Here is a 25,036-nt window from a genome sequence, read left to right as displayed (position 1 = left end):
TAATTGAGCCCTCGCGATACTCCAGTGGATCATATCCGTGATCATCACGGCACCGTTAGAGAATTAGGCATTGTGGTTTAAGTTATTGATGGTGACCCGCAAAGTCGCCCGGCGTAGCGACTCATAGTTAACCCTGAAGACGTGCAGCTTCCGTATCTAAAAATAAATAAAAAGAAGGATGAAAAAGAATGCAAAGTGGGAGATAGAACAAGATAAGGGTAATGGCCAGAGGTTAGTATTTAGCATTGGCAAGAATTGGCTCCCTGGGTGCCAGGGGCCTCTGGGCGCAAGTCCACACCTGGACGGGGGTTTGTGCGCAAGTTCCGGGGACCGGCTTGATCAAGAGGAAGCTTCTTCGCAATCGCTGTGAATAGCTCCCGCACATTCGAGGATGTCTTCGCAGATGTCTCGAAGAAAAGCAGCCCAGCTTCACGTGCATAGGCCTCGGCATCAGCAGTTGGGATAGCCCTCTTGTCCGGGTTTTCTGTGACAAGGTCGAGCTTATTACCCGCGAGGGCGATGACAATGTTTTCGTTCGCTTGGCGCTGCAACTCTTTCACCCATGACTTGGCCTTATCCAGCGACGACTATTGCAAGCTCGCTGTATTAGCACTCCGCTATTTCAAGTAACATGGACAGGGCTAAGAACGATGACCGGGGTCGTACCGCTTGTGTGATATCGTAAACAACTACTGCGCAGTTGGCGTTTCTGTAATACATCGGAGCTAACGACTTGTATCTCTCCTGACCAGCAGTGTCCCATATTTCGAACTTGACCGTTGTACTTTCGTCCAGAGAAATGGTTTGTGTTAAGAAGGCAGCGCCAATTGTTGACTCCCGGTAGTCATCGAATTGATCCTATCGCAAGTAAGCGACATCGCAACCCCTTAACCATCACCGGAAATCTTGGGTATCGGAAAAATATTCATGAGCCGAACGTACCTTGACAAATCTCAGCACCAGCGAACTCTATATTGAAAGAAAGACATTAGCGACCGTCGGAATACTGGAAGTAAAGATATTCCCAACCTTTCCAACAGCAGATTCTCCTAAAAGGGGGAACAATATGTCAGTAACTCTTAGACTGATAACACAGTGGTGGATGTTCAAAGGATAAGCTAACCAAGCAAGACAAGTTTGAACTGAGCGAATCTGGCACCAGGACGGGCGCCTGCTGCGGCTCTGGAGGCCATGATTTTTATAGTCGGAAGAGCAACTTTGTATGTAGAATTTGAATAAGAAAAAGTCGCACACAGGTTGACTCTGTGAGATTAAGGAGCGCTAAACGTGGAAGATTACTTCAGACACGGGAGGTGGACTGAAGACGGGATCGGATGCTGGGAGGAGGTTTGATGGCGGCCTGCCGGTAAGTAAGGTAGATGACGAAGGGATTCCAGCCACACCTGGCCCAAGCCGACTGGCCGCTCTGCGGGGCGGTGTGGCGGCTTGGCTTTACACGGAGTATTGCTGGCGGCCTAGGTTAGGTATTATTATCACCACATGCTGCGTTCAGAGTTACAATACACAAGGCTTCCTGGCGGATCGTCATTCCTGCTCCTGACCATCAGCCCGAACTTACTTTCCTTCAACTATGCGGTGATTCTGTTCCCTCATATCCACAAAACCCCACGTTCTTTAGTTATCTTTTAAATACTTTCCTATTTCTGCCTACTTCTTTATCTACCATCTTTCTTTTCCCCTTTACTAGATAGTGAGTTGTCACTAACAATGGCTACTTCTCTCCTTCCGTACCGCGATATTAACTTGCACGCCTCCTCCTCTCACTACGCTTTTACATCACCATCTTCCCCGAATGCTCCCACACTTGTCGTTGATCGCCCCACGGGTGATTTACGACTCCACAATGGCACTCTTCCAGGTGCTAAGCGCATATCCAGTATCGCTGGTATACTTGGAATCATAAAGCTCAAGTTGGGTATGTCTACCAGTCAACCTCGGCTGGTGTTCGGCCTCTAACCTTGTTTGTTATAGACAAATATATCATAGTGATCACTAAAGCCCTGCCTATGGGACGACTGCGAGGTCATATGGTTTACAAAGTTGCAGCGACTGAGTTCTTACCCCTCCGCGAGCGCCCATTACATGACAATGATGAGGACACGTATTTGGCGCTGCTCAAAGAGCTTCTTCGCACAGGGCCGATGTATTTCTCTTATGCCTTGGACCTCACCAACAGCTTCCAGCGTCAGTCGCAAAGCGATGCCAGCCTCCCGATGTGGAAACGAGCCGATGATCGGTTCTTTTGGAATCGTTTCATCCAATCCGATCTGATAGACTTTAGCCTCGGAGGACACGATACGACGAGCGTGCGCTACGGACCACAGCCCGATGTTGACCCATATATCCTTCCTGTAATGTATGGAATGTTACGTATCACCCCGGCAAAGGTTAAGTCGACCACGTTCACGTTTGCTCTTATTACTAGAAGATCTAGACACCGCGCTGGAACGAGGTACTTCTCGCGTGGTATAGACGAGCAAGGCCATGTTTCAAATTACAACGAGACTGAGCAAATTGTGATATTGAATGATGCGACTGGAGGATTATCTGGATTTGCTGGAGGTCAGTCCATGAAAGAAAAGCCCAGCGTTTCGGGTCAGGAACTCCAGGTCATGGCTTTTGTGCAGACCCGAGGGAGTGTCCCCGTGTATTGGGCCGAGGTCAACAACCTCAAGTATACCCCCAAACTCCAGGTTCGAGGAGTGGAAACAGCCGTCGATGCTGCCCGCAAACATTTCGCTGAGCAGATCCGGCTGTACGGAGAAAACTACTTGGTCAATCTTGTGAATCAGAAAGGGAGGGAGGAGCGAGTTAAAAACGCCTATGAGCAACTCATCCGCATCTTGGTCGCTCCTTCAACTGAAAATACCGAGGCTGACGTGGTGTCTTCCGAGAAAGTACATGTCCTAGAGCCAGGTCAAAGGCAGAAGGAATTGGACCGCCTGCACTACATATACTTCGACTTCCACAACGAGACAAAAGGGCTGCAATGGCACCGTGCAGAATTGCTGATGGACCGATTGCTTGACGGGCTAACGCGTGGCGGTTATTTCCGTGGTGTGGAGGATCCTGGTGTTCCCGGTGGGCAATTGGATATACGATCTTCACAGTCCAGCATTGTTCGAACAAATTGCATGGATTGCTTGGATCGGACGAATGTAGTGCAGAGTATGCTTGGCCGCTGGGCTGTAACACGCCAACTTACCGACGCAGGGATCCTCCGTCCGGGTGAGGCTGCAAACGATGACCGGGACTTTGAGGACCTGTTCCGTAACATCTGGGCCGATAATGCAGACGTCGTCTCTAAGTCATATTCTGGTACGGGAGCATTGAAGACTGACTTCACTCGTACTGGCCAGCGTACTCGCGCTGGCATGCTGCAGGACTTGAATAATTCCGTCACACGATATGTGAAAAACAATCTTTTGGACGGCCCCAGGCAAGATGGGTTCGATGTTTTCTTAGGCACTTACCTTCCCCCAAATTCCACCCTTGGCAACATTCAACTCTTCCTGGACCGCCGACCCCTCATCATTCAGTCAATCCCCTATATTCTTGCTGCAGGTGTCTTTATGATTCTGGTTTCCACATTTACAAGGCGTTTGCCTGACGCTGCGGTATGGCCTTTGCGCCTGTTCATCATATTTTGGCTGGTGGTTTCTGCCTGGTGCGCGCGCTTCGTACTTGCGCACGGGATGCTCTACGTAAGTTCTTAACTAATCGGTTGTACACATACTCCTTGCTAATACTGTGGATTGTAGGTGAACTGGCCTAAATTGAATACACCAACTGCCGGGTCTGAAGGATATCAAGATGCACTTATCAAGGCCCGATCGGATCCGATTGTTGGGCAATTCCTCCCTTCCAGAAAGCACCAGAGGGGCTATAGCAATGCTCGCCTTGGTTTCCTGGAAGAAGGGAAAACTAGGATTGAGTAGTTCGCTTTCCAGGCTGCTGCTTATCAAGTTCGTTTACATACTAAATGGTACGTGTCCGGTACACACAAATTCATCTTCTACCCTCTTCAATGCTCTAGGTTGTGGAAAAGTGCCACCTTTGTGTCGCGCTGTTTTCTTCCAGTTGTCTCTCCTGTCTTTTCTTTTCGCCTCCCTTTGATCTTAGGGTTCATTTTTCCAAATAGCTCCCCCGGCTTTAATAGCATGCTATTTTTATTCACCACATAGATTTTCTGTTTTCTTTCCCGTACTTATCATGAGTTATTTGCTTCTTTCCTCGCCTCCATCCCCTTGTTCTTTTGCGCAGAAGCTGCTTTGTCCATGTACCGTTAGGCCGATCATATCGCAGAAAGTGATTGGGATAGAAACTGTGGCATTACAAACCAGACAAATATACATAAATACAGATACTTAAGGCTTTTCTTTCTTTTTTTTTTTCATGTTGGGAATGTTGACTGTACACTGTCGACTAAGATAGTTATGAGGTCGGTCGCTCACGTAAGCATGGAATGAGTCGATTTAATTTAATGTATTAAAGTCAGACCTAAACTCTGCCCCTCGTGACCTTTGGGCTCATGGATTTGTCACGTCATATATTTTCTTTTCGAACTTCATGAGGGGGTTTCACATCCATTCCTTCTATAACTATAGTCTCATCCGTCGGTTTTCATCCCATCCGACCAGAATGTCCCGCAACTATGAGGTATGCCGAGGCTCCTAGATTCTTGATCTTCAGACGGCCTCTAATAAGATTACAGGCTGCAATTGCAGCTCTCAATTCGCTGCAGACAAACTTCGCGGTTGTCCAACAACTGAGGGAGTCGGGAGACAGAAGGCAAATGAATTTACGGTCTCTCCCAGAAACTGTTGAGTGGCTCCGCCGCATTGGATATCAGGTTCGCAACCTTTCCCGCGGATAACGTGAATATCCCGCTTCCACTACAGCAGTGGTTAGTTCGGAGCTGTGCAGTCAATTGCTGACTGCTGTTTAACTTTATCTCTATAGCCTTCAGACCTGAACCGTCTTAATCCCGTCCATGTTGCAGGTACCAAGGGCAAGGGCTCGACCTCCGCTTTTGTCTCCTCCATTCTATCGCAGTACGCATCTCCAAAATCTTCAGAATCAAATGACTCTGCACCACGGCTCAAGAAGGTCGGCCTCTATACATCACCACACTTAAGGTTTGCTCGAGAGCGCATTCGGATCGATAGTGCGCCGCTCTCTGAAGAGAAGTTTGCTCAGTATTTCTTTGAGGTATGGGACCGACTTGAGGACGCCGCTCGAGTTGCCGGCGAGAACCCGACAGAACTACGAACGAAGCCGCAGTATTTCCGATACCTAACCCTTATGGCATTCCATGCTTATTTGAGCGAAGGTGTAGATGCGGCGGTGATAGAGTGTGGAATCGGCGGGGAGTACGACTGCACGAACGTACTTGAGCGGCCCGTCGCGACAGCGATTACCAGCTTGGGTATTGACCATACCGCTATGCTGGGAACAACGATTGAAGAAATTGCATGGCATAAAGGTGGCATCATAAAGTCTGGAGTCAAAGGCTTCAGTGCTCCTCAAGCTGCCAGTGCCGAGAAAGTTCTGCACGATAGGGCGGCGGAAAAGGGAACTCAATTGGAAATTGTTGCCGGTCATCCTGATCTAGCTAGCGGTAGCGATGTCAAACTTGGATTGGCTGGCGATTTCCAGCGCACCAACGCAGCTCTAGCGGTTGCGACGGCTGCAGAGTTCGTCAAAAAAGTCGGACTGGAAGACATCACCGCTGATTTCATGAGCAAGCCTTTGCCCGCTAAATTCCGCAAGGGGCTGGAATTGGCTCGGCTGGGTGGACGCTGTGAAACGAGACATGAAAAGGATGTTACGTGGTTCATTGACGGCGGTCATACTCTGGAGAGTATCAAGCTGGCCGGCCAATGGTTCACGTCACAGATCCACGCAAATTCCTCATCTAACACTACGGCAAACAAGAAGCTCCGTGTCTTGATTTTCAATCAGCAAACTCGCGATAGCAATGCCCTCGCGCAAGCCCTCTATGACACGCTCTCTGCAGCTCTTGGGTCCGAGCAGCCTTTTACTCACGCGATCTTCTGTACCAACGTGACCTACAAAGCGGCAGGCTACCGGCCGGATCTCGTAAGCATGAACACGGACTCATCTGAAGTGGAAAAATTGCATGTCCAGAATAGCCTTGCTGAGAAATGGCGTTCGATTGACCCATGTGCTGAGGTCAAGGTGTATAGTACCATCGAAGAAGCCGTCGACTTTACCCGAGAGTTGGCAGCGAAGGAGAGGGAACGTGTTAATAATGATGAAGTGCCCATTATGACGTTCGTTACGGGCAGCTTACATCTTGTCGGCGGATTCTTGGATGTCATCGAGACCAAACTGGGTCCGCAATAAACAGATACATCCTATTACTTCCCTATCTTTTTACGACAGGCTGTATACAACGTAGAGTTGGCAGCCTAGTTCTCGACAGTCTTTCATACAGTGTTCTCAACAACATACTCAACGATACCCAGAAGGGCTGGTAGTCCCTTTTTCTATTAGCATGTGGGATGGTATAGATTTGAAGAGGCGTTTATCTCGGGATTCAACAAACCTCAAATTCATAGGAACGGGAAACAATGAATTGATTTATAGATTATGCCTATTCCCTAGTAGACAGGAGGCGAATGAAGAAAAGTCCCTCCTAGTCCCGGCGTATAGTACTGTAGTATTGGTTCATTGTCTTTGGCCGAGGTAAGTGAGATCAGGCAAGGTGGTTCAATCTCTAGTGAGTTCATATAGCAATAGGAATAGGAATAGTAGTAGTATACATCAGATGTCAACCGTATAGGAAGAACGCAGTAGGCTAGCGAATTGACTACATCTGTACCAAAATATGTGACATTGGATGAATTGAGAGGAAAAGGGTTGTTGTGTTATCAGTGAATGAAATCTGATTAGTATTCAATTTGATTACATTTTGATTACACTTTGGTTAAAATTGACCCCGCGAATTTGGCGTGACGTGGGGCTGCGGACCTGAAAACCTTCCGCACTCAAAAGCCGCTTAAATCTTCCCTTCTCCTCATCAACTCGCCCGCCGCAATGTCGGACCCCAAAGACACCAAGGGCAAAGCGCCCCAGACGGAGGACACAGAAAGCTCCTCTGATCAAAAGTCCCAGGATGTGGGTGCAATCACTCCCAAGATGGCGGAGAAGCTACTGGAGAACAATCCAGCGCTGAAGAACGAGTTGGCTGGGATGGACAAGAAAGAAGCTGCGGAAGCGTTGCGCAAGATGACCCTCGCCGACCTACTGACTGGTTTATCGGTCGGTGGGAAAAATCAGAAGGATATGGCTTCGTACAAGTTTTGGCAAACGCAGCCTGTACCCCGTTTCGATGAGGCAAGCGGTGCTACCGGAGGTCCCATCAAGATCATCGACCCCGAAAAGGTGTCAAAGGAGCCTGATCAGCTTATTGAAGGTTTTGAGTGGACAACTCTCGATTTGACCAACGAGACTGAGCTGCAGGAGTTGTGGGACTTGTTGACATACCATTACGTGGAGGACGACAACGCCATGTTCCGGTTTAGATACTCCCAGTCATTTTTGCATTGGTACGTCATGTTGGCACTGTCTGCCGTAGATTCCTCGTTGTAAATCGATGTAGATCACTGTAAACTAACTTGTGCAAACTTTCATAGGGCTCTGATGTCTCCTGGCTGGAGAAAGGAATGGCACGTGGGTGTTCGCGCTACCAAGTCGAAGAAGCTGGTCGCATCTATTTGTGGTGTACCTACAGAGATCCGTGTTCGTGATCAGAAGCTCAAGGTGACGGAGATCAACTTCCTCTGTATCCATAAGAAACTGCGGTCTAAGCGTTTGACACCTGTCCTCATTAAAGAAGTCACACGTCGCTGCTATCTGAATGGAATCTACCAAGCGATCTATACTGCTGGTGTGGTTCTGCCTACTCCAGTCAGCTCCTGTCGCTACTACCATCGTCCATTGGACTGGTTGAAGCTTTACGAAGTCGGCTTTTCGCACCTTCCTCATGGCTCTACCAAAGCTCGCCAGATCACCAAAAATCATCTTCCCAGCACTACGTCTATTCCCGGACTTCGTCCCATGGAATCCAAGGATATAGACGCTGTACATGATTTGCTCGAACGGTATCTGAAGCGCTTCGATATGAACCAGGCCTTCACGCGAGAGGAGATTGAGCATTGGTTGGTGCACAAGGACAATACGGGGAAGGAGCAAGTTGTCTGGTCTTACGTAGTCGAAAACCCCGAGACACACAAAATCACCGACTTTTTCTCGTTTTACAACCTCCCTTCGACAGTTATCCAACACCCGAAACATAACGAAGTGCGTGCTGCTTACCTTTATTATTATGCAACCGAGACCGCGTTCACGGAAGATCTGAAGGCCTTGAAGGAGCGTCTTCTAGTTTTGATGAACGATGCCCTGATTCAGGCAAAGAAGGTAAAAGCCTAGTGCTTTTTGTGCATTATAGTATGTCCCTTGATTCTGACAACACATTCTAGGCTCACTTCGATGTATTCAATGCCCTTACCCTGCACGACAACCCTCTCTTCTTGGAGCAGCTGAAGTTCGGCGCGGGTGATGGCCAGCTTCACTATTACCTTTACAACTATAGAACAGCCCCTATTCCTGGAGGTGTTAATGAGAAGAACCTGCCGGACGAGAAGAAGATGGGAGGTGTTGGGGTTGTTATGTTGTAATATCTCAATGAATCGTTTTCGTGTTCTCCGCCTCAAATGTATTGACCCTCAACAAGAGGTCAACGAAGAAGTTATGAATCAAAACACAATCTACGTTTGACAATTCTCACTCTCGTATGATCATAGCAACTTGGAAATACTTGAGCCGCCGAGCAATTGGGCAACGGAATTTAGGTAATAGAGGACCGTCAATTGGTTTGTTTCCGAACTATCGCAATGTCAGTTGCCTAAAATAGCCTAATGCCTCAGGCGCCAAGACCAGGCCCGTGACGTCGTCATCCGATGGAAGGGCTAGACTCGCAGCTTACTCCTCCCGAATCAACAAAGCAGCCTTCTTGATCTTCCAGCTTAGATGGATGCTACTGGTGGTCGATATATCTGTTACGTATCTCAAGCCTCATTCAGTGGGACAACATTGACCTGCTTGGTGCAACATTTGTTCTAACCGACGTACATAAAGGCCACTAGTACTGGGCCGATAAACCCGAAAACGCATTGTATTGTGATCGACAAATGATACATAAGCAACAGGCTATTCCACTTCTCTAAATCTCTCTCTTAGTCCGAGTTGAGAAGTGACTGGATATACTACCACTTGTCAGTCTTGCAAAATGGGGCTAAACCAATCGACCGAATATGGCCAGCCATCCTCACCGGGTTAGTAGTCCGTCAGGTGCTATCATCGACTGAATAGTTGCCTCTGCTTCATTGATCTAGCCTAGATAGTTCTAACACCAAGCAGAAGAGCTGAGCCACGTGCTTGCTGAACGCTTCGAAACCAAATGCTTCAGTCCCTTAGAATTAACCCATTTCAAAGACAACTTCTTTACTCGTGCAACGGGGCAAGGAGACTTGAAGTATTGGAACGAGAAGATTCTTTCCGACTTTTTAGCGATCCCAGATTGCAGTGAAGCCGAATGTCCCCTAGATGCTGGCCCTGTCATCTTCCGGATGGTGTCGTATCTAGGGGCCTTTCCTTTCCAAAACACATTGGCTCCGAGCGTACTAACATTCGAGGCTATGGTTAAAGTGGTTGTCTTGCTAACTGAGAGATATGGGAGAGTTCTAAGACGAGCGCGCAAAGACAGAATTAGGCTACTATTTGGGAGCCTTGCCGATGTAGGGAGGAAAGATGTTGATCAGCCGGCGAATTATAAGTGTGACAAGGAAAACGACGAAGATCATTCTGCTGTTAAGTCTCATGCTCCTGGATTTTCCGTTGACGAACCTACAAATGATAACTATGAAGACGACGAAGACGACGATCTCGCGCTTGCGGCTTTGGAGTCTCTGGACGCTATCGAAGTGTTCAAACATGACTCTCGTATTGATAAGGCAGCCTATGAATCCCGGATATCCATTGCCACATTTCGTCGCCTTTTGATGCTGCTCCTTGTCACATCACCTCTAAAGCCGTTAGAATCCGTAAGAGCATATACGTCCGACTTGCGTGAAGAGCGGATGCAAGCTGTAAGGAAGCAGGCCGATAACATCTTAGCAGCATTTCCTCGGGAAGAGTCGGGAGGAATTAGCTACAAGGCGTTTGCTAAGACCATTGACACTTCGTTGCCATATCTGTTCGATCCTTTAACCCCTTTATTTGAGCACCTTCTTTTCAGCAAAAATTTGAACTTGTCCCAGAAGCGTGACCGAAGCGACTCAACAACAGGGACTATAGACGAGACGTCAGAGACTCCCCCGCCATCCCCTGAATCGATTATGCTCCCCGGTAGCTTTAGATCTACAATATTGAATCCAAGCATTGTATCACACCTGTCATTTTTCCTACCGTCGACCAACGGCAGCCAGAACTTTCTCCGTGATAACTTGCGTCTACATCCCATCTTCTCAACCGCAGCGCATGGCTCATCTCTAACTTCATTTTCTCACAACGTCCTTACGTGGCAGTCAGGCACATTGTTACTCCTCGAGGGTGCCGTTATCGGGTCGCACAATGAGAAGATGGTCACTCTAGGAGCATATCTACCACAACCTTGGAGATCCGGTTCCTCCAGTCAAAGTTCTCGACCCTCGGTGTCCCCTGCGCTCCCTTGTCTTTTCCAATTATCCCCAAATCACTTACTATTACCTGGCAACCCGTCAACTTCTATCCAACAGCCCGACACGCCGGCAGCTTATTTCTCTACCCACTCAGGTATCTCGCTTGGCTGTCGAATCCCTCCTGCATCTCGAAGCCAGCGCTTGCCCCCCTCGCCACTCGGCGCGGGCAGCCTAACAATTGATACCAGCCTCGAAACAGCAGAGTTCCATGTCGCTCCATTCGGTCATAATGGTGTTTTCCTCCCTTCCGGTACCAGTTCGACTTCAGAACCTGCAACCAAAACGCACATTGATATTTACACCCTTGAGCTATGGGGGTTCGTCCCTAATCCTGATGTTTCTTCCTCAGAGAAGAGCGCCATTGAATTGCAAAAGGCGAAGTGGGATTTCGAATCGAGGGAAGCGGAGAGAAGGCGGAATCTAAATATCAAAGCTGGGGCAGGAGATTCGGCAATGGAGGGAGCTCGATGGTTATTAGAGACGGCAGGTATAATTGGTGATAACCATCGGGGCGGAGGGAGTCTTTGAGCCTATTTCTTTTGGTGTTCTGGAGGGACATACACATATACGGCTAAGCAACTGCAGGCAATAACTTGGTCGTTGGTAATATACAGAGTTCTGAAATAATACATGTCTTGTGATGACAGTCCTGGTGAATATGACATGCGAGACGTTGGACAAAGGGCAAATTGATATCATAATCGCGGCTTTATACTAGTTAATTCCATTGCTATTAATGAAACCAGGCTTTTATGTGCCTCGTACGGAGTACAGCGATAACAATACTCAAGCAATGTTCTGGTGGATTCACCGTGATATGTCTACCTAATGAGATACTAGATAGGATATTAGATTTGCGAAGAGAGAAGAAATCAAGAAACGAATACAGTGATATTGTGTGCGAGGAAAGAGAGAAAGGGCGCGTCTTTACAACTTGGATTGATTGTGAATGTTGATCCACGTGAGGTGGTGACATTTAAAGTTAGTGGGTGGGACTTGCGTCAATACAGCGATTTATCGACCTAAATTTCCCTCCCGCGTCTCTTTCCTCTCCGCAACTATCGCGCCTTCTCACCCCCTCATCCCTTCACTTACGATTTTGGCAGTACAGTTTGCTTCGAGATGGTTTCCATCTTGAACTTTGGTCTATATACCTGCATTTTTCATCCTTAATCAGTATTCCTTGCCTTCATGGCTGAAAAACGCAGACTTTCGGCTCGCGAACGCCGCGAACCAGCGGCGAAGAGACGAGCCTCCGAAGCTCCTTCTCAATCCCAGTCGCAAGCCACACAACCTTCTTCGAAGAGAAAGGCCTCAGCTGCTACTGTGGCTCCAACTCCGACCCCTCCTCCACCCCCTCCTGAGGTTGTTGAAAACCTTTTACCAAAAAAGATCAAGGATGGAGAGGGTCTCCCCACTCTGCCGTCTCCCCAGCCGGAGACGCTCTCCGCAAAGGAGTATCAGTCCATCGCAGAAAGGTAGGTTCCTAGAATTGGTTTGGAATCCATGTATGTGAATGGTCAAGGGATGATGTCTGACGTAGTCCCAGTGCGGTTCTATTAGCTTCGTTGGAACGATCGAAAAAGAAATGGCTTAGCGATGGCATTCTGGTTCGGTACTGGACTAAACCGAAGAAGACCAAGAGGGAGCAAATTGAGGGCAAAAATCCTCCCAAGGAAACCATGTCGAAGGTCGGCCCTTGTAATATTTCCGTCGGTCCCCATCTCTTCGACGCTATGCTGTACACCGTCAAAGATCCCAATGCGCCGCCGCCGATTCAGTACACGCCTCCTCAGCGGCCGATGGTTCACTACGGTCACCCTAATAATTTCCAGCAGTATCAGCCTTATCCTACACCCCCTCAACATGCACGGCAGCACACTCCTCAAAACCCCCCTGTCCACTCGGCTTCTCCCCAGCCAGCGTACCAGCAGGGCAGCCACCCGCTACCTCCGCCCCATGCCAGAACTCCGAACCAACCTCCTCCTCCTCAACGTCCTTCTCAATCGGCCCCGCGGCCGTCACCGCAAAATTCACAAGCGCAGCCTTCAAAGCCAAGTCCAGACCCAGTAATCCAGATGCTTGCTACTCGAGCTGCCTCAGATCCCGATCTTAAGGCGTTGATGAGAGTGGTTGCCTCAAGCAAGGCATCCCAAGAGCAGCTTCGAGCTTTCCAGGCTCATATAGATGAGCTTAATGCGATCATTCGAGCAAGAGAGCAACAGCAACAACAAAGGCAGCAACAGCAACAGTCTCACCCTCCAACTCCTAATCAACCACAGGCACCCCCTCGGACACCGCAACAGACACCTCAAACACCTCAAACACCTCAACCCTCACCGTCGTCCCAAAGACCTCCGCAGCCCCCGCAGCAGCCAAGTCAACAACAGAATCAGCAACAGCAGAAGAAGCCTAACATGTCATCCCAACAACCAGCGCCACCCGGGCCGCAAGAACAGCCTTACCCGCGAGTTGAAGTCCACGTCCCTAAACCAACACCGTCGCTAGCTTCTACACCTCAGAACCCTACAGCAGATGCACCAAATCAGCCTCAAACTCCGTTACAAAAGTCCAATATAACGTCACAGGTCAAACAAGAACCTGGAGCTGCAGCCGGCCAGCCGACACCTGCTGCAGAACCGACCGCCAACGTTAAGCAGCCGAGTTCTACAGTGCGGCCGATGGCGCCTCCACAGAACCAACCGACTGGAGCGCGCCCAGGGCCTCCATACCCACCTTACCAGCAACCACCGTATCAGGGCCATCCACCTGCGATCCAATCTCGGCCTCCGCAATACGGGTCTCCCGCCCCCTACTATCGCCCGGCTCCACCGCCGCCATCCCAAAGACTTAACTATAAGTCAGTCGTTTTTGAATTCACCTCGCCTCTGACTCCTTATGGAAGTAGCACATCAGGTCATGCTGGCTCTGGAGACCGCTACATGTTTCCAGAGCATACTATATTGGAGTGGCTGCCAGATGGGAACACGGTTCTTGCGTCTTTCTTACTCGTTCGAAAGGTTGATCCAAATACATCATTCCCTATAGAGACGGCGTCAGAAGTGACGAATTCACGAAGTAAAGGCAAATCAGCATCAAGATCGAAGAAGGGGGACAAAAGTAAGGACAAAGATAAAAACAAGGAAGGTGAGAAGCTGGAGAAGGAGAAGGAGAAAGCGGAGAGCAGTGCACAGCCTACTAGTAGCCAGACGGCTCCCGCTACTATATCCGATAAACCCACTCCAATCGAAGGGGAGAAACCGGCTGGCGACCAAGCTGATCAAAAAGCTCCATCAACCACGGCGCAAGCTCAACCCGACTCGGACAAGCCTCAATCCAAGGATAAAGCCGAAGACACGACCAAGGCCTCTAACTTGAAAGAGTATTACCAACCCGTCACATTCCGTATCCATAGCCCCAACCCTAAGGTCCTTGAACCTCTATCTCGGGTCGTGAAGCCTCCTGATGAGGTGCGCAAGTATATGAATGAGATCATGGATCGGGCAGAACGTGCTCCTGATGGGTTTCTTGCATTTCGTCTCCCACGCGAAGACGCAGGTGAAGAACAGGATGCAGAGGATAAGAAGAAAGGCGGGACCCCGGTCCCCGCAAGTCGCAGCCGGCTCTCTAGGGGCAGAACGGTGGATGATGAATCAGATATTGAAAATAGAGAAGAACTTATCGAAGAAGAGGAGGTGCTGAAGGATTATTATGGGCCACCAACTGGACTTGTACCTATGGGGCTATGAGCTCTATAGGGTCAGGTAGCAGACTGGCTTCCTCCCCCACCCTTCTGCCATTGACCACGATTTGGCATTCAACCATGTACTATTAGCTGTTCGTTTCCCACATCTGTATGTTGAACGGACTATTATTCATATATTTATATTTATCACGTTATGCGAAGGGCGGTCAAGGAAGCGGTGTGCGATAAGAAGCTTATCTTCCTATAAATTCCGACATTTTCTACTGAAGTAGCAACAAACAACATACTCATCATTGTCTAATGCAAGACCTGCTTGCTTAGTCTTTCTAGAATGATGGTTGAACTTCAGTCCATCTTCAAAAAAGCCTACTGGTCGCTGGCCGCCGGTGGTTTCATATATGTGAGCTTCATATTTGCCTTGACATTCCCCCTTGTTCAAAGATTGTAGGATCTCCCAAACCTCTACCCCATGCGATAATGTTTTTGATTGCTTACGGTCTGGTCATAGTGCCCTCTATGCACACAAGGTGAATCCAGCTCTCTGGGAAGATGTCAACTTGGTCGAATCGTTCGGGTTCCTGAGTATGTTCCGACTTCCATCTAGATGCCAGGTCCGGCAAGGAGGCCATTAACATTAGCAGAGACACAGGTTCAGCCATTCAACCTGGTTACCCCCGATAACGAAACTCTATATGCGTGGCACCTCCTCCCCCCACATCTGTGTTGGGAGCACGAGGAGAAGTTAAATGCGAATGAACCCTCCGGCCCGGCGGATGACTATACTAAAACTCCCGCCTATGAGCTACTAGCAAATGACCCGAATGCCAGGGTCGTGATCGTGTGTAGGTCGGTCCAATTCAAATTTCAAGACCTATAATTTAACACACTCGGGCCAGTTCACGGCAATGCCGCTCACATCGGCTCCTCTCAACGCCCGGAAATCTATCGTATGCTTCTGGGCCTATCAACACCGTCCAACCCAATCCATGTGTTCGCCATCGACTACCGCGGCTTCGGCCTATCCACCGGGACCCCCACGGAAGAAGGTCTAATCACCGATGGAGTCTCCCTGCTCAATTTCCTCACCTCCAGCCCGTTCAACATCCCACCGTCTCGAATCGTCATCACAGGCCAGAGCCTCGGAACAGCCGTGAGCGCGGCGGTGACCGAGCGCTTCGTATTCGGTTCTCCTGACCCAACTGCCATCCAGCCCGCCATCAAGAACCCGGAACCCTTTGCTGGAATAATCCTCATTGCATCCTTTAGCAATGTACCCAGCCTCCTGGATACTTACAGTCTAAAGGGTCTTACACCCCCAATCCTGTCCCCTCTCAAGAGCTACCCTCGTGCAAGGAACTGGACGAAGAGCCGTGTCATTGATCGTTGGGATACCGCAGCGCGAGTTGCACGGTTGACTGGGGTTGGCCCGACGGCACAAAATGATTCAGCTATCGATTATGCGGATACGGGGTTGGATCTTACCATTGTGCATGCGTATAATGATGGGGAGATCCCTTGGTATGAAGGACGTCTCGTTTGGGTGGCTGCTACGGGAGAGAACGATAAAGATGCCCCTGGGTATCTGATCCACGAGAAGAAGGATCCAAAGAGCCCGAATGAAGTGCTTATTTGGGAGAACAGATCTAGCAAGAATGCCGGTGTGGTTAAGAGTGTTAGGTGGGAGCGGGTGCCGTACGGTGGTATGTGAACGCCCTTGAACAGCAAGACCTGGTTGCCCCTTCAAAGATGGCAGTAGAGGCTAACTTGATATAGGCCATAATCGTGTTGCAACATTCTCCGTGGCTGCCCTTGCCGTGCTTAGGGCGTTTGAGCAGTGATTATGAGGACTTTCACGTGGTCACTTCTCCGTCGATGAACTTCCTCCGTTAGATCCAGACCCTATATAAAAAGTTGTAAGGCTACAGATGAGAATACATGATTCATTTCTTACGTTCAGGATGTATATGAGAGGAGATGAAAAGACCTAAATAGATATATGTACAATCCGAAAACCCATCCAAAGCACAATAGATAACGAACACGTTGGTTTAATCCCGCTCCAAATTGATTTTTAAATATAATATCTTCGTAAAGCCCACAGGGTCTAAAATGTATATAATACATGACTCAAATTGTCGAAAAGGTGGAAAAAAAACCGTTCCTCTATCAAGCACTCATTGATGAACGTAAACCGGTTGAGGGATATGGCACAAGGAGACGCTCAAAAACAACTCCAGTAGTAAAACATGTCAAAAACTCTAAAATCTAGTCATTAGAGTTTATTTCTTGTGACGGTCGGCCTGCGCCTTGAGGTACTTCTGAACGAGTTCCTTCTGAACCTGAGGAGGACACTTCTCGTAGTGGCTGAATTCCATGGTGTATTCACCTTTACCCTGGGTGGCCGCACGCAGGTTGCTGCTGAAACCAAACATGCCGTTCAGACTGCAGTCAGCATACACAGTGAACTCATCAACACCGACTTCGGAGTCGTTGATAGTGGCATTGCGCTTGTTCAGGAGCGCAATAACATCACCCTGGAACTCAGCAGGAGCAGTGACAACAGTCTTCATCATAGGCTCAAGAACAGATGGGTTGCTCTCGTTAAATGCCTTACGGAAGGCCTGTTGAGTGGCATTCTTGAAGGACATTTCCGAGGAATCAGTCATGTGGGTGGCACCATCGTTGATAACCATCTTAGTACCCAAAACCTTGTGGCCGATAAGAGGCCCCTTGTCGCAAGCAAGGTGGAAACCCTTTTCACAAGCGAAAAGGAACTTCTCGGAGATACTGCCACCGACGATCTGTTCTTCAAAGACGTTGTCATCGAGCTTGCCAGTTGGCTCCATCCAGCCAACCACACGGGCGTAGTCTCCAGGACCTCCCGATTGCTTCTTCAGGAGATGGTCAAACTCGACCCGGTTGCCGATGGTCTCGCGATATGCGACCTGCGGAGGGCCAGTCTCACAATCGACACTATATTCACGACGCATGCGCTCTATGTAAATGTCAAGGTGCAGTTCACCCATTCCAGAGATAAGAGTCTGTTCACTCTCGACATCGTAGGTTACCCGGAAAGTGGGATCTTCTCTCTGGAAACGGGCCATGGCCTTTGAGAACTTGGCAGAATCCTTGTTGTTCTTGGGCTTGATCGAAAGAGAGATAACAGGCTCAGGAACGAACATAGAAGACATAGTATAGCCAAGCTGTCCATCGGTGAAAGTATCACCAGAGGCGCAATCAACGCCGAAGACGGCACAGATTTCACCAGCACCGACCTCTGTAACTTCCTCCATCTCATTGGAATGCATACGAACAATGCGGGGAATCTTAACTTTCTTGTCGTTACGTGCATTAAACACATTGGCACCCTTGCGGAGGGTTCCTTGGTACACACGAATGTATGTCAGCTGGCCGAAGTTGCTTTCTTCCAGCTTGAAAGCAAGACCAACCATGGGGAGCGACTGGTATGGGACAAGCTTCACTGAGGCCTCATCACGCTTCTTGTCAAGGGCAAGATTTTGCACTTCGGCTGGATTGGGGAGGTAGTCAACAACACCATCTAGCATAGGTTGCACAGACTTATTCGCCAATGCAGAGCCCATGAAGACTGGGGTAAACTTCAGACCAATAGTTGCACGGCGAATGGCTGCCTTCAACTGTTGCTGTGTAGGCTCTTCTTCGAGAATAAAGAGTTCGGCGATCTCATCGTCCACATCGGCAAGAGTCTCAATGAGTTTTCTCCGTCTTTCCTCCGCAACGCTTTTGACTTTCTCAGGAATCTCATCCGTCTCGAAGAGCTCTTCACCGCTAGGTCCCTTGTTGTAAACTGCCTTCATGCGGATGAGGTCCACCACACCCTCGAATTCGTCCTCAGCACCGATGGGCACCTGCACTGCAGCGGCGGGGATCTTGAGCTTATTGTTGATCTGGTCGACAGCCTTGAACGGATTGGCTCCCATACGGTCCATCTTGTTGACAAAGGAAATCCTGGGGACGTTGTAGCGCCTCATCTGTCGGTCAACGGTAATGGTCTGGGACTGGACACCTGAGACAGCACACAAGATCATGACAGCTCCATCAAGAACGCGCAGCGCTCTTTCTACTTCGATGGTGAAGTCAATATGTCCAGGTGTGTCAATCAAATTGAAATGATACTTGTTCTCTTGGCCATCTTCATCCTTCTTCACCCAATCACAGAATGTGGCAGCGGACTGAATGGTGATACCCTTTTCACGCTCCAAGTCCATGGAGTCCATTTTAGCTCCAACCTTGTCGCCACCACGGACCTCGTGAATCGCCTTTATACGGCCTGTGTAGAAAAGGACACGTTCGGTACATGTAGTCTTGCCGCTGTCGATGTGCGCCTATCATAAAGGCATGTTAGAATGTGCCAAGGTTGACGAATATTGGCAGAGATATCTTACAGCAATACCAATGTTCCGGACTCTCGATAACCGTTGCGCTTCGACAGGGTCAAGGTTTTCAATTATTGCCTCCTGGGACAAGGTGTCGGGGGTGGAAGCTGCAGCCTCAAGTCTATACAGTATGGAACAGCAATTAGCAATTGAAGATAAATAAACGGTAGTTACCCACTGGGGGGCCATCACTTACACGGCAGCCGCAGTGGTGGAGGCATTCCTCCGTTGTTGGAGGCGTCCGTTCAGAACAGACTGATAAGCCGGGGCAACAGTGGGTGAACGGAGAACCGCCGTCGACGCGCATTTTCTGGTAAGGAAGTGCTGAGACTGGAGACGAACGGCAGATCTAGGCAAGCCGGAAACGGCACGGTACGGCAACCGTGCGAGAGAAGGGCACCTCATAATTATCGTTCACCCACACCGGGAATGCTGATGCTTGGAATCCCAAAAGTCGCGACCTTTACGCCGGCGCCGAAAAAAAGTTCGGGGAAGCCAGGAACACCTCACGTGATAATCAGATGATTGGCCATTCAATCTTCACTGAAACATAATACATCCGTATGGTAACACTTCATGACAATACCACTGACCGCCTTCGGTTTTGCCACAATCATCCAAAGTATCATCTTGATATTAACAACTTGAAAGTGCTAACTATTTCCTGAACTACCACTGATCATTCTCAAAAAGCGCGGATATGCGATCATCTTTGTCATTACTTGCTAGCGTATCCCGCAGCTCATCATCGAAGCTCAGGAAGCCAGCGATTGGCTTAGATCATGTGAGTAGCTTTTCTTTGGATATTCACTATATACATTATTAACATCTCTAATAGTTTATTCAAAGACAGCGAGTCCTCGGACTTTGGCGAGAAATCGTCCGAGCATTACATAGTAAATTATCCCAACTATCGAGGAGCTTGCATCGAGTGCTGATTGGATTGTATGAAGAAATCCCTAATTCGCCGACGCGGGAAGAGTTGCGTAGCTATGCTCGCCATGAGTTTGAGCGGCATCGCAATGTAACAGACTTGGTATGTGCAAGATGCCTCCTTGTCTCCTGGTCTGTCTTTGACTAACCGGCCTTTACTAGCAACATATACGATATTTGCTTTCGGTATTGTTTGGCACTGTTTAATGGTCTGGCTTATTTCTAACGTGACCTAGACAGGAAAGGCCGAGTTTGATACTATGAGACGGTATATCGATGAACAGGCTTCGGGTTAGCCTGTTTGCGACAGCTTTAGCTCCGGTGATTCAATTGAGAACCAGTGGATTTCAAAATGATGTATCGGTCATATGCCCAATATGCAGAGCGCTTTGTCTGTCTTGGGTTGCACCACATAACATAATCAATAAGCCAGAAGGAAAGCATGGAGGCGAGAATATCCTATGCATAACAGTCTCTGAATGTATATATGTACAATATGATACCCAAATTCATTTAGAAGAAACACCAACCTAAGAAATCGTACAATGTTCTCCGATCACAGCCGTCCTTATCAACCCTAGTTTCTCCTTGACATTAACCCCATTACGGCGTCTAATACACCAATGGACTTCTCCTCGGAACGTTCAATAGCGGACCGAGCAGCATCATGCCCAGAAGCCGCCTTAGGAGGACCAGGCCTCTTTCCTACCTCTTGGGCTGCTGCCTCCATAGCCGCATGACGCTCCCGCCAATCCTTGTCCTCCTTATCACGGATTTCCAACTCGCGCAGCCAGGCATCCCGCTTTTCCTGGCTCTTGCGTTCCTCGACCATCTGCTCGAATTCCTTGCGTTGCTGTCGCTCCGTCTTGAAGTACATGCCTCCGGCAACGACGGCGATAAGGGTAAAGAACTGGGCGTAGATACGGGCACGGAACATCCGGTTCATTTCGACCGAATCACCGGCCTTCATCGATCGGTAAGCGCGGTAGAGAGCATAACTGGTAGCTGCGCATCCTGCAATTCGAAGTTGAATTAGCTAATAGTTCAAATGGTTATGAATCGGCAATTCCATACCGAGCGGAATCAAGGGCTCCTCCTTGAGACGTCTGCGGAACTTCTGGAGAGAAGTTTCCTCCTTGAACTGACTATATGGATACCCGCCGGTTAGAGCTTATTCCCAACGTTCCTCGGACAATTGCAGAGTCCTGTCGGGTCACGTACGGATTCTCCTCGAAAGAGGATGGAAGGGAGTCGCTACTCATTTTCGAAAAAGGGTATCACGGGAAAAGGATGTCAACTTGAACAGGAAGTGAAGCAGAGAATCGTAGCTGTGATGGGGATATCTCGGAAGTCCGGTGCTCCGAGTGAGCTTCAAAAATGTCTCTCCTTGAAATGGTCAGTTCAATGAAACTCAAATCACTCTCTTTCTGTGCCAACCTAATGTAGATTCTCCTTGTATTTCCTGCTTAAGTGGCAGGAGGCGAACGTTATTAAAGAGGTTGTTTTTCCTGGAATGAAAACATGACGTCGCAAACCGTGGGACCTAGGGTAATTTTCGTACTGTACAATACACCGATCATACGGTACACCTTGAAAGATTTGATAGTGGCATGTCAAGGATGGAGCAAAACCGAGACTATATATGAAGAAAAGAGGAACCCTGAAGACCGCTGAAATTATATTTCTAAGCTCCTAATGCTAGTTATTTACTTACGCCAGTACTCGTTATTGTCCCTACATGGTCCAATGGACAACAAACTTTGAAGTTGCAGCTATAGCATACTGCAAAGAATGAAGATTTGTTCGAGTCCGTGGAGAAAGATCTTATACAGAGCTCAATGGATATATACATGTGCAGTTTATCAGTATGTTTCCAATAAATTCATCATAAGATCTTTAATAGACATCAATTCGTTCACCGGCGGGTCAGAGACCGTATGATGCCAAGATCTCCTTAGAGTACTGTTATATACATACATGGAGTGCCCCGGCCCTGCTTAGCTTGAATGTAGGGAGCCAGAGCCTTTTGTGCCTCCGGATACTCTCTACATGACAGAAGCATGGCAACACGGCGTCTCTTCGCTCGTCATCATCCAGTGTTGAAGTATGGATGGAGATATAGTCCGCCGCGGAGTCCCAAGATTTTAGGGCTGGGGAGTAGGGTTGCTGACATAACCGCATCTGCTCCGATCGCGGAGTTTTATCTCCGCGCGGTGAAGATAAGTATTCATCTTGCCCGCCATCTGCCATTTCCCTTGCAAATCTCTCGTCGGCACTGTGATAGTCGGCTTTTGTCGTGGCTCAGTGTCAATTTCTGACATTCCTTTCACGTGGGCAGCATCATGTCCGCACAACCTCTCACAGATGGCACTGCGACGCCCAATCTGGCTCTGACCGAGTACTCCGCGGTGCCCACTCCTGACTCAGACAAAAAAACTCAGAAGCAATTGGGAACACCGAATTGGGGGATCCCCGAGGCTTATTTACTTCCCAATGGCTATCCCGATGTGAGATATTAAATCAAACATTTCGCAAAGGCAGTTTTATTCATCGCTGACTCACTCGCCACGAACACAGTACCTCCGGTTGATTCTGACATCCCGCGTTTACGAAGTCATTAACGAGACTCCCCTTACTCACGCTGTCAACCTTAGCAACCGCTTGGAATGTCGTGTACTTCTGAAAAGGGAAGATTTACTTCCCGTCTTCAGCTTCAAGCTCCGCGGCGCGTACAACAAGATGGCACATCTGAGTCATGAGCAAGCGTGGAAAGGCGTTATTGCATGCTCTGCAGGTGAGACATGTCCGAAGTCGGTAATACGCGAAAAGCAATGGGCTTATATACTGTAAAGGGAACCATGCGCAGGGTGTTGCGTTTTCTGCGCGCCACTTGAAGATCCCAGCAACGATTGTCATGCCTTCAGGAACCCCAGCCATCAAGCACTTGAACGTCGCTCGCCTCGGCGGCAGCGTGATCCTCCATGGAGACGACTTCGATTCCGCCAAGGCTGAAGCGCACCGCTTAGAGAAGCAGCACGGATTAACGAGCATCCCTCCCTTCGATGACCCTTACGTCATCGCGGGTCAGGGAACCATCGGAATGGAAATCCTTCGCCAGGCAAACCTACAGAAGCTGGAAGCGGTCTTCTGTGCTGTCGGAGGTGGGGGGTTGATTGCTGGTATTGGAGTATACCTTAAGCGCATTGCGCCCCATGTGAAGATCGTTGGAGTGGAGGCTTATGACGCGAATGCTATGGCTCAGTCCTTGGGTACTGGCTCCCGTGTACTGCTACAGGACGTTGGACTATTCGCCGACGGTGCAGCTGTCAAGACTGTCGGAGAAGAAAACTACCGACTGGCTTGTGAAGTGATTGATGATGTCATTCAGGTTTCTACTGACGAAACGTGCGCTGCGATCAAGGATGCATTTGAGGACACCCGATCTATCGTTGAACCCGCAGGTGCCTTGGCTTTGGCAGGGCTGAAGAAATATGTCTCGTTGTATCCCGACCCTAACCCTAACCGGGAACTGGTAGCGGTCACCTCTGGTGCGAACATGGACTTCGATAGACTGCGATTTGTGGCTGAGCGCGCTGCACTTGGAGAACGGAAGGAGGCTCTCTTGAGTGTGAACATTCCTGAAAAGCCCGGCGCCTTTGCTAAACTTGTTGAGGTCATTCTTCCTCATGCTGTCACCGCATTTAGCTACCGATACGCCCGGGATGAATCGGCTGATGTCTTTATGGGTATTTCCTTGTCTGCCTCTACTGGTCGCGAAGATCTAGCCAAGATCATGACCGAACTGGACAGGGGTGGCATGAGGGCGAAGGATTTGAGCGACGACGAGCTAGCTAAGAGGCACGTTCGTTTCCTGGTTGGCGGACGCTGTGACGTTCAGGATGAGCGCCTGTTCATGTTCGAGTTCCCGGAGCGTCCTGGTGCTCTAGCCAAGTTCCTGACCACTCTACGTCCCAACCAGAACATCTCATTGTTCCACTACCGCAACTACGGTGGTGACGTTGGAAAGGTGCTTGCTGGTATCCAATGCCCACCGTCCGAGAAGGACGACCTAGAGGCCTTTTTGAAGGATCTAGGCTATCCTTTCAGCGAGCACACCGACTCGTCCACTTACCAAACATTCCTCCGTTCCTAAGAAGATATCTGTACGGGTTGTGTGTTGCAAAGCCAATTTCAATCGAGATTTTAGTATGGCGTTCGGATGGAGTAAAAGTCGATAGACCTTAGGCTGATATAGATCGGCTGTACATAAGTTAATGCAAGATTTCTTCCCTTTTACCTTTTGATTTAATTGTATGCTCTAGTATTATTATATTACTTGCGATCATAATGGAAGGACATCAGTCTCAAAGTACTTAATACCATCCGAGCTTGGGTTCCGATGAACCGTCCCTTTCGATGACAAACTAAAATCACACTCCCATCACTACTGATATTTGAACTGATATAAGATAATGACATCCTTGTCACCCATGGTAGAACGGCCCTTCAAATTACCTGCCATTCGTACGAGGAAATCGAATCCCCTCTAGACATTGGGTAATAAAAATTGCAATTCTCAGCTTTCAGCTCGAAGAACAAATCCGAGCAACAAACGACTCCATAAATTCCTATCTTACACTCTTTTTCAAGATGAACATCCCCCAAAGCTAAACACAAATGCGACGAGACTTCAGTCCGCCCCAGAAACCCTAAAGCTCTCTGGAAGAATATGATCCATCCGATGCTGTTGAGCAAGGACAATCACAGAAACAGACCAATGTTCTCGCGCAAACAGACACCCACAAGAGATACTCACTGCTTGGAGCAGTCTACTTACGACAAAGCGGGATGTCCATAAAGTTGTGGTATGTAGAAAGTAATCTGGCCTGGCTTTTGCAGTATTGGCGTTCTGATTGTTGGTTTCTCTTTTGATGCCAATACACCCCTTTTTGGTTGGAAGGGGTTTATACAGACGAGGATAGTGCATTGAGACAGCTAAATCCCATGTATGCTTATTTATTCATTGGTTCAAGGTCTAAAGTACTGATATCCATTTGCTTGCATGTATGTATAAAACTTAATTTTGTGGAAGTATATGGTTAGTATTTTCTCCATTCGCGATAGTTATGGGATATTATTCTCCTATAGGATGTATGCCATTATCATTTCACTTTTCTAAACCAAAGCAGTATAAG

The 25,036-nt window shown here is 48.7% G+C and overlaps 11 protein-coding genes across 11 annotated transcripts; 8 read left to right on the top strand and 3 right to left on the bottom strand.

Moving 5' to 3' along the window:
- Window positions 1-140: 140 nt before the first annotated feature.
- Window positions 141-1,366, bottom strand: BDW43DRAFT_10454 (Rab family GTPase). Its single transcript, XM_032037814.1, has 5 exons — window positions 1,124-1,366; window positions 1,030-1,049; window positions 943-969; window positions 667-858; window positions 141-587 (listed from the first exon to the last, which is right to left on the bottom strand). The coding sequence occupies exons 1-5, from the start codon at window positions 1,191-1,193 to the stop codon at window positions 240-242; spliced, it is 657 nt and encodes a 218-aa protein (XP_031906551.1). The 5' UTR covers window positions 1,194-1,366; the 3' UTR covers window positions 141-239.
- A 171-nt stretch (window positions 1,367-1,537) lies between these two features.
- On the top strand, window positions 1,538-4,096 carry BDW43DRAFT_10447 (putative phosphoinositide phosphatase (Sac1)). The gene is made up of 3 exons (XM_032037809.1): window positions 1,538-1,936; window positions 1,993-3,725; window positions 3,783-4,096. The coding sequence occupies exons 1-3, from the start codon at window positions 1,729-1,731 to the stop codon at window positions 3,957-3,959; spliced, it is 2,118 nt and encodes a 705-aa protein (XP_031906550.1). The 5' UTR covers window positions 1,538-1,728; the 3' UTR covers window positions 3,960-4,096.
- A 432-nt stretch (window positions 4,097-4,528) lies between these two features.
- On the top strand, window positions 4,529-6,843 carry BDW43DRAFT_258945 (tetrahydrofolate synthase). The gene is made up of 3 exons (XM_032040043.1): window positions 4,529-4,680; window positions 4,736-4,873; window positions 4,984-6,843. The coding sequence occupies exons 1-3, from the start codon at window positions 4,591-4,593 to the stop codon at window positions 6,388-6,390; spliced, it is 1,635 nt and encodes a 544-aa protein (XP_031906549.1). The 5' UTR covers window positions 4,529-4,590; the 3' UTR covers window positions 6,391-6,843.
- A 92-nt stretch (window positions 6,844-6,935) lies between these two features.
- BDW43DRAFT_258938 (glycylpeptide N-tetradecanoyltransferase swoF) lies at window positions 6,936-8,854 on the top strand. The gene is made up of 3 exons (XM_032040042.1): window positions 6,936-7,595; window positions 7,683-8,466; window positions 8,529-8,854. The coding sequence occupies exons 1-3, from the start codon at window positions 7,084-7,086 to the stop codon at window positions 8,724-8,726; spliced, it is 1,494 nt and encodes a 497-aa protein (XP_031906548.1). The 5' UTR covers window positions 6,936-7,083; the 3' UTR covers window positions 8,727-8,854.
- A 136-nt stretch (window positions 8,855-8,990) lies between these two features.
- BDW43DRAFT_258935 (TLD domain-containing protein) lies at window positions 8,991-11,530 on the top strand. The gene is made up of 2 exons (XM_032040041.1): window positions 8,991-9,383; window positions 9,469-11,530. The coding sequence occupies exons 1-2, from the start codon at window positions 9,338-9,340 to the stop codon at window positions 11,313-11,315; spliced, it is 1,893 nt and encodes a 630-aa protein (XP_031906547.1). The 5' UTR covers window positions 8,991-9,337; the 3' UTR covers window positions 11,316-11,530.
- Window positions 11,531-11,830: 300 nt separating this feature from the next.
- Window positions 11,831-14,758, top strand: BDW43DRAFT_10345 (uncharacterized protein). The gene is made up of 2 exons (XM_032037800.1): window positions 11,831-12,265; window positions 12,337-14,758. The coding sequence occupies exons 1-2, from the start codon at window positions 11,979-11,981 to the stop codon at window positions 14,534-14,536; spliced, it is 2,487 nt and encodes an 828-aa protein (XP_031906546.1). The 5' UTR covers window positions 11,831-11,978; the 3' UTR covers window positions 14,537-14,758.
- A 69-nt stretch (window positions 14,759-14,827) lies between these two features.
- On the top strand, window positions 14,828-16,741 carry BDW43DRAFT_317752 (alpha/beta hydrolase; the record flags this gene model as incomplete). The annotated part of the gene is made up of 5 exons (XM_032048580.1): window positions 14,828-14,937; window positions 15,002-15,075; window positions 15,135-15,335; window positions 15,390-16,193; window positions 16,267-16,741. 5 exons carry the CDS (start codon window positions 14,828-14,830, stop codon window positions 16,329-16,331), a joined length of 1,254 nt encoding a protein of 417 aa, XP_031906545.1. The 3' UTR covers window positions 16,332-16,741.
- Window positions 16,431-19,349, bottom strand: BDW43DRAFT_10333 (elongation factor G). Its single transcript, XM_032037798.1, has 3 exons — window positions 19,105-19,349; window positions 18,918-19,029; window positions 16,431-18,857 (listed from the first exon to the last, which is right to left on the bottom strand). The coding sequence occupies exons 1-3, from the start codon at window positions 19,311-19,313 to the stop codon at window positions 16,773-16,775; spliced, it is 2,406 nt and encodes an 801-aa protein (XP_031906544.1). The 5' UTR covers window positions 19,314-19,349; the 3' UTR covers window positions 16,431-16,772.
- Window positions 19,350-19,551: 202 nt separating this feature from the next.
- Window positions 19,552-20,315, top strand: BDW43DRAFT_258925 (LYR motif-containing protein 2). Its single transcript, XM_032040040.1, has 5 exons — window positions 19,552-19,692; window positions 19,747-19,804; window positions 19,862-19,944; window positions 20,004-20,027; window positions 20,078-20,315. Exons 1-5 carry the CDS (start codon window positions 19,609-19,611, stop codon window positions 20,135-20,137), a joined length of 309 nt encoding a protein of 102 aa, XP_031906543.1. The 5' UTR covers window positions 19,552-19,608; the 3' UTR covers window positions 20,138-20,315.
- Window positions 20,316-20,396: 81 nt separating this feature from the next.
- rcf1 (respiratory supercomplex assembly factor RCF1) lies at window positions 20,397-21,190 on the bottom strand. The gene is made up of 3 exons (XM_032037791.1): window positions 21,063-21,190; window positions 20,916-20,986; window positions 20,397-20,855 (listed from the first exon to the last, which is right to left on the bottom strand). The coding sequence occupies exons 1-3, from the start codon at window positions 21,101-21,103 to the stop codon at window positions 20,419-20,421; spliced, it is 549 nt and encodes a 182-aa protein (XP_031906542.1). The 5' UTR covers window positions 21,104-21,190; the 3' UTR covers window positions 20,397-20,418.
- Window positions 21,191-21,556: 366 nt separating this feature from the next.
- BDW43DRAFT_258919 (threonine dehydratase, biosynthetic) lies at window positions 21,557-24,137 on the top strand. Its single transcript, XM_032040038.1, has 3 exons — window positions 21,557-22,348; window positions 22,419-22,635; window positions 22,694-24,137. The coding sequence occupies exons 1-3, from the start codon at window positions 22,184-22,186 to the stop codon at window positions 23,992-23,994; spliced, it is 1,683 nt and encodes a 560-aa protein (XP_031906541.1). The 5' UTR covers window positions 21,557-22,183; the 3' UTR covers window positions 23,995-24,137.
- Window positions 24,138-25,036: the final 899 nt, after the last annotated feature.

The sequence above is a fragment of the Aspergillus alliaceus genome (assembly GCF_009176365.1).
Source record: "Aspergillus alliaceus strain CBS 536.65 unplaced genomic scaffold BDW43scaffold_1, whole genome shotgun sequence".
Taxonomy (NCBI): Eukaryota; Fungi; Ascomycota; class Eurotiomycetes; order Eurotiales; family Aspergillaceae; genus Aspergillus; species Aspergillus alliaceus.
Note: the sequence above shows the minus strand (reverse complement) of the source record. Positions and strands in the feature narration are given on the sequence as shown.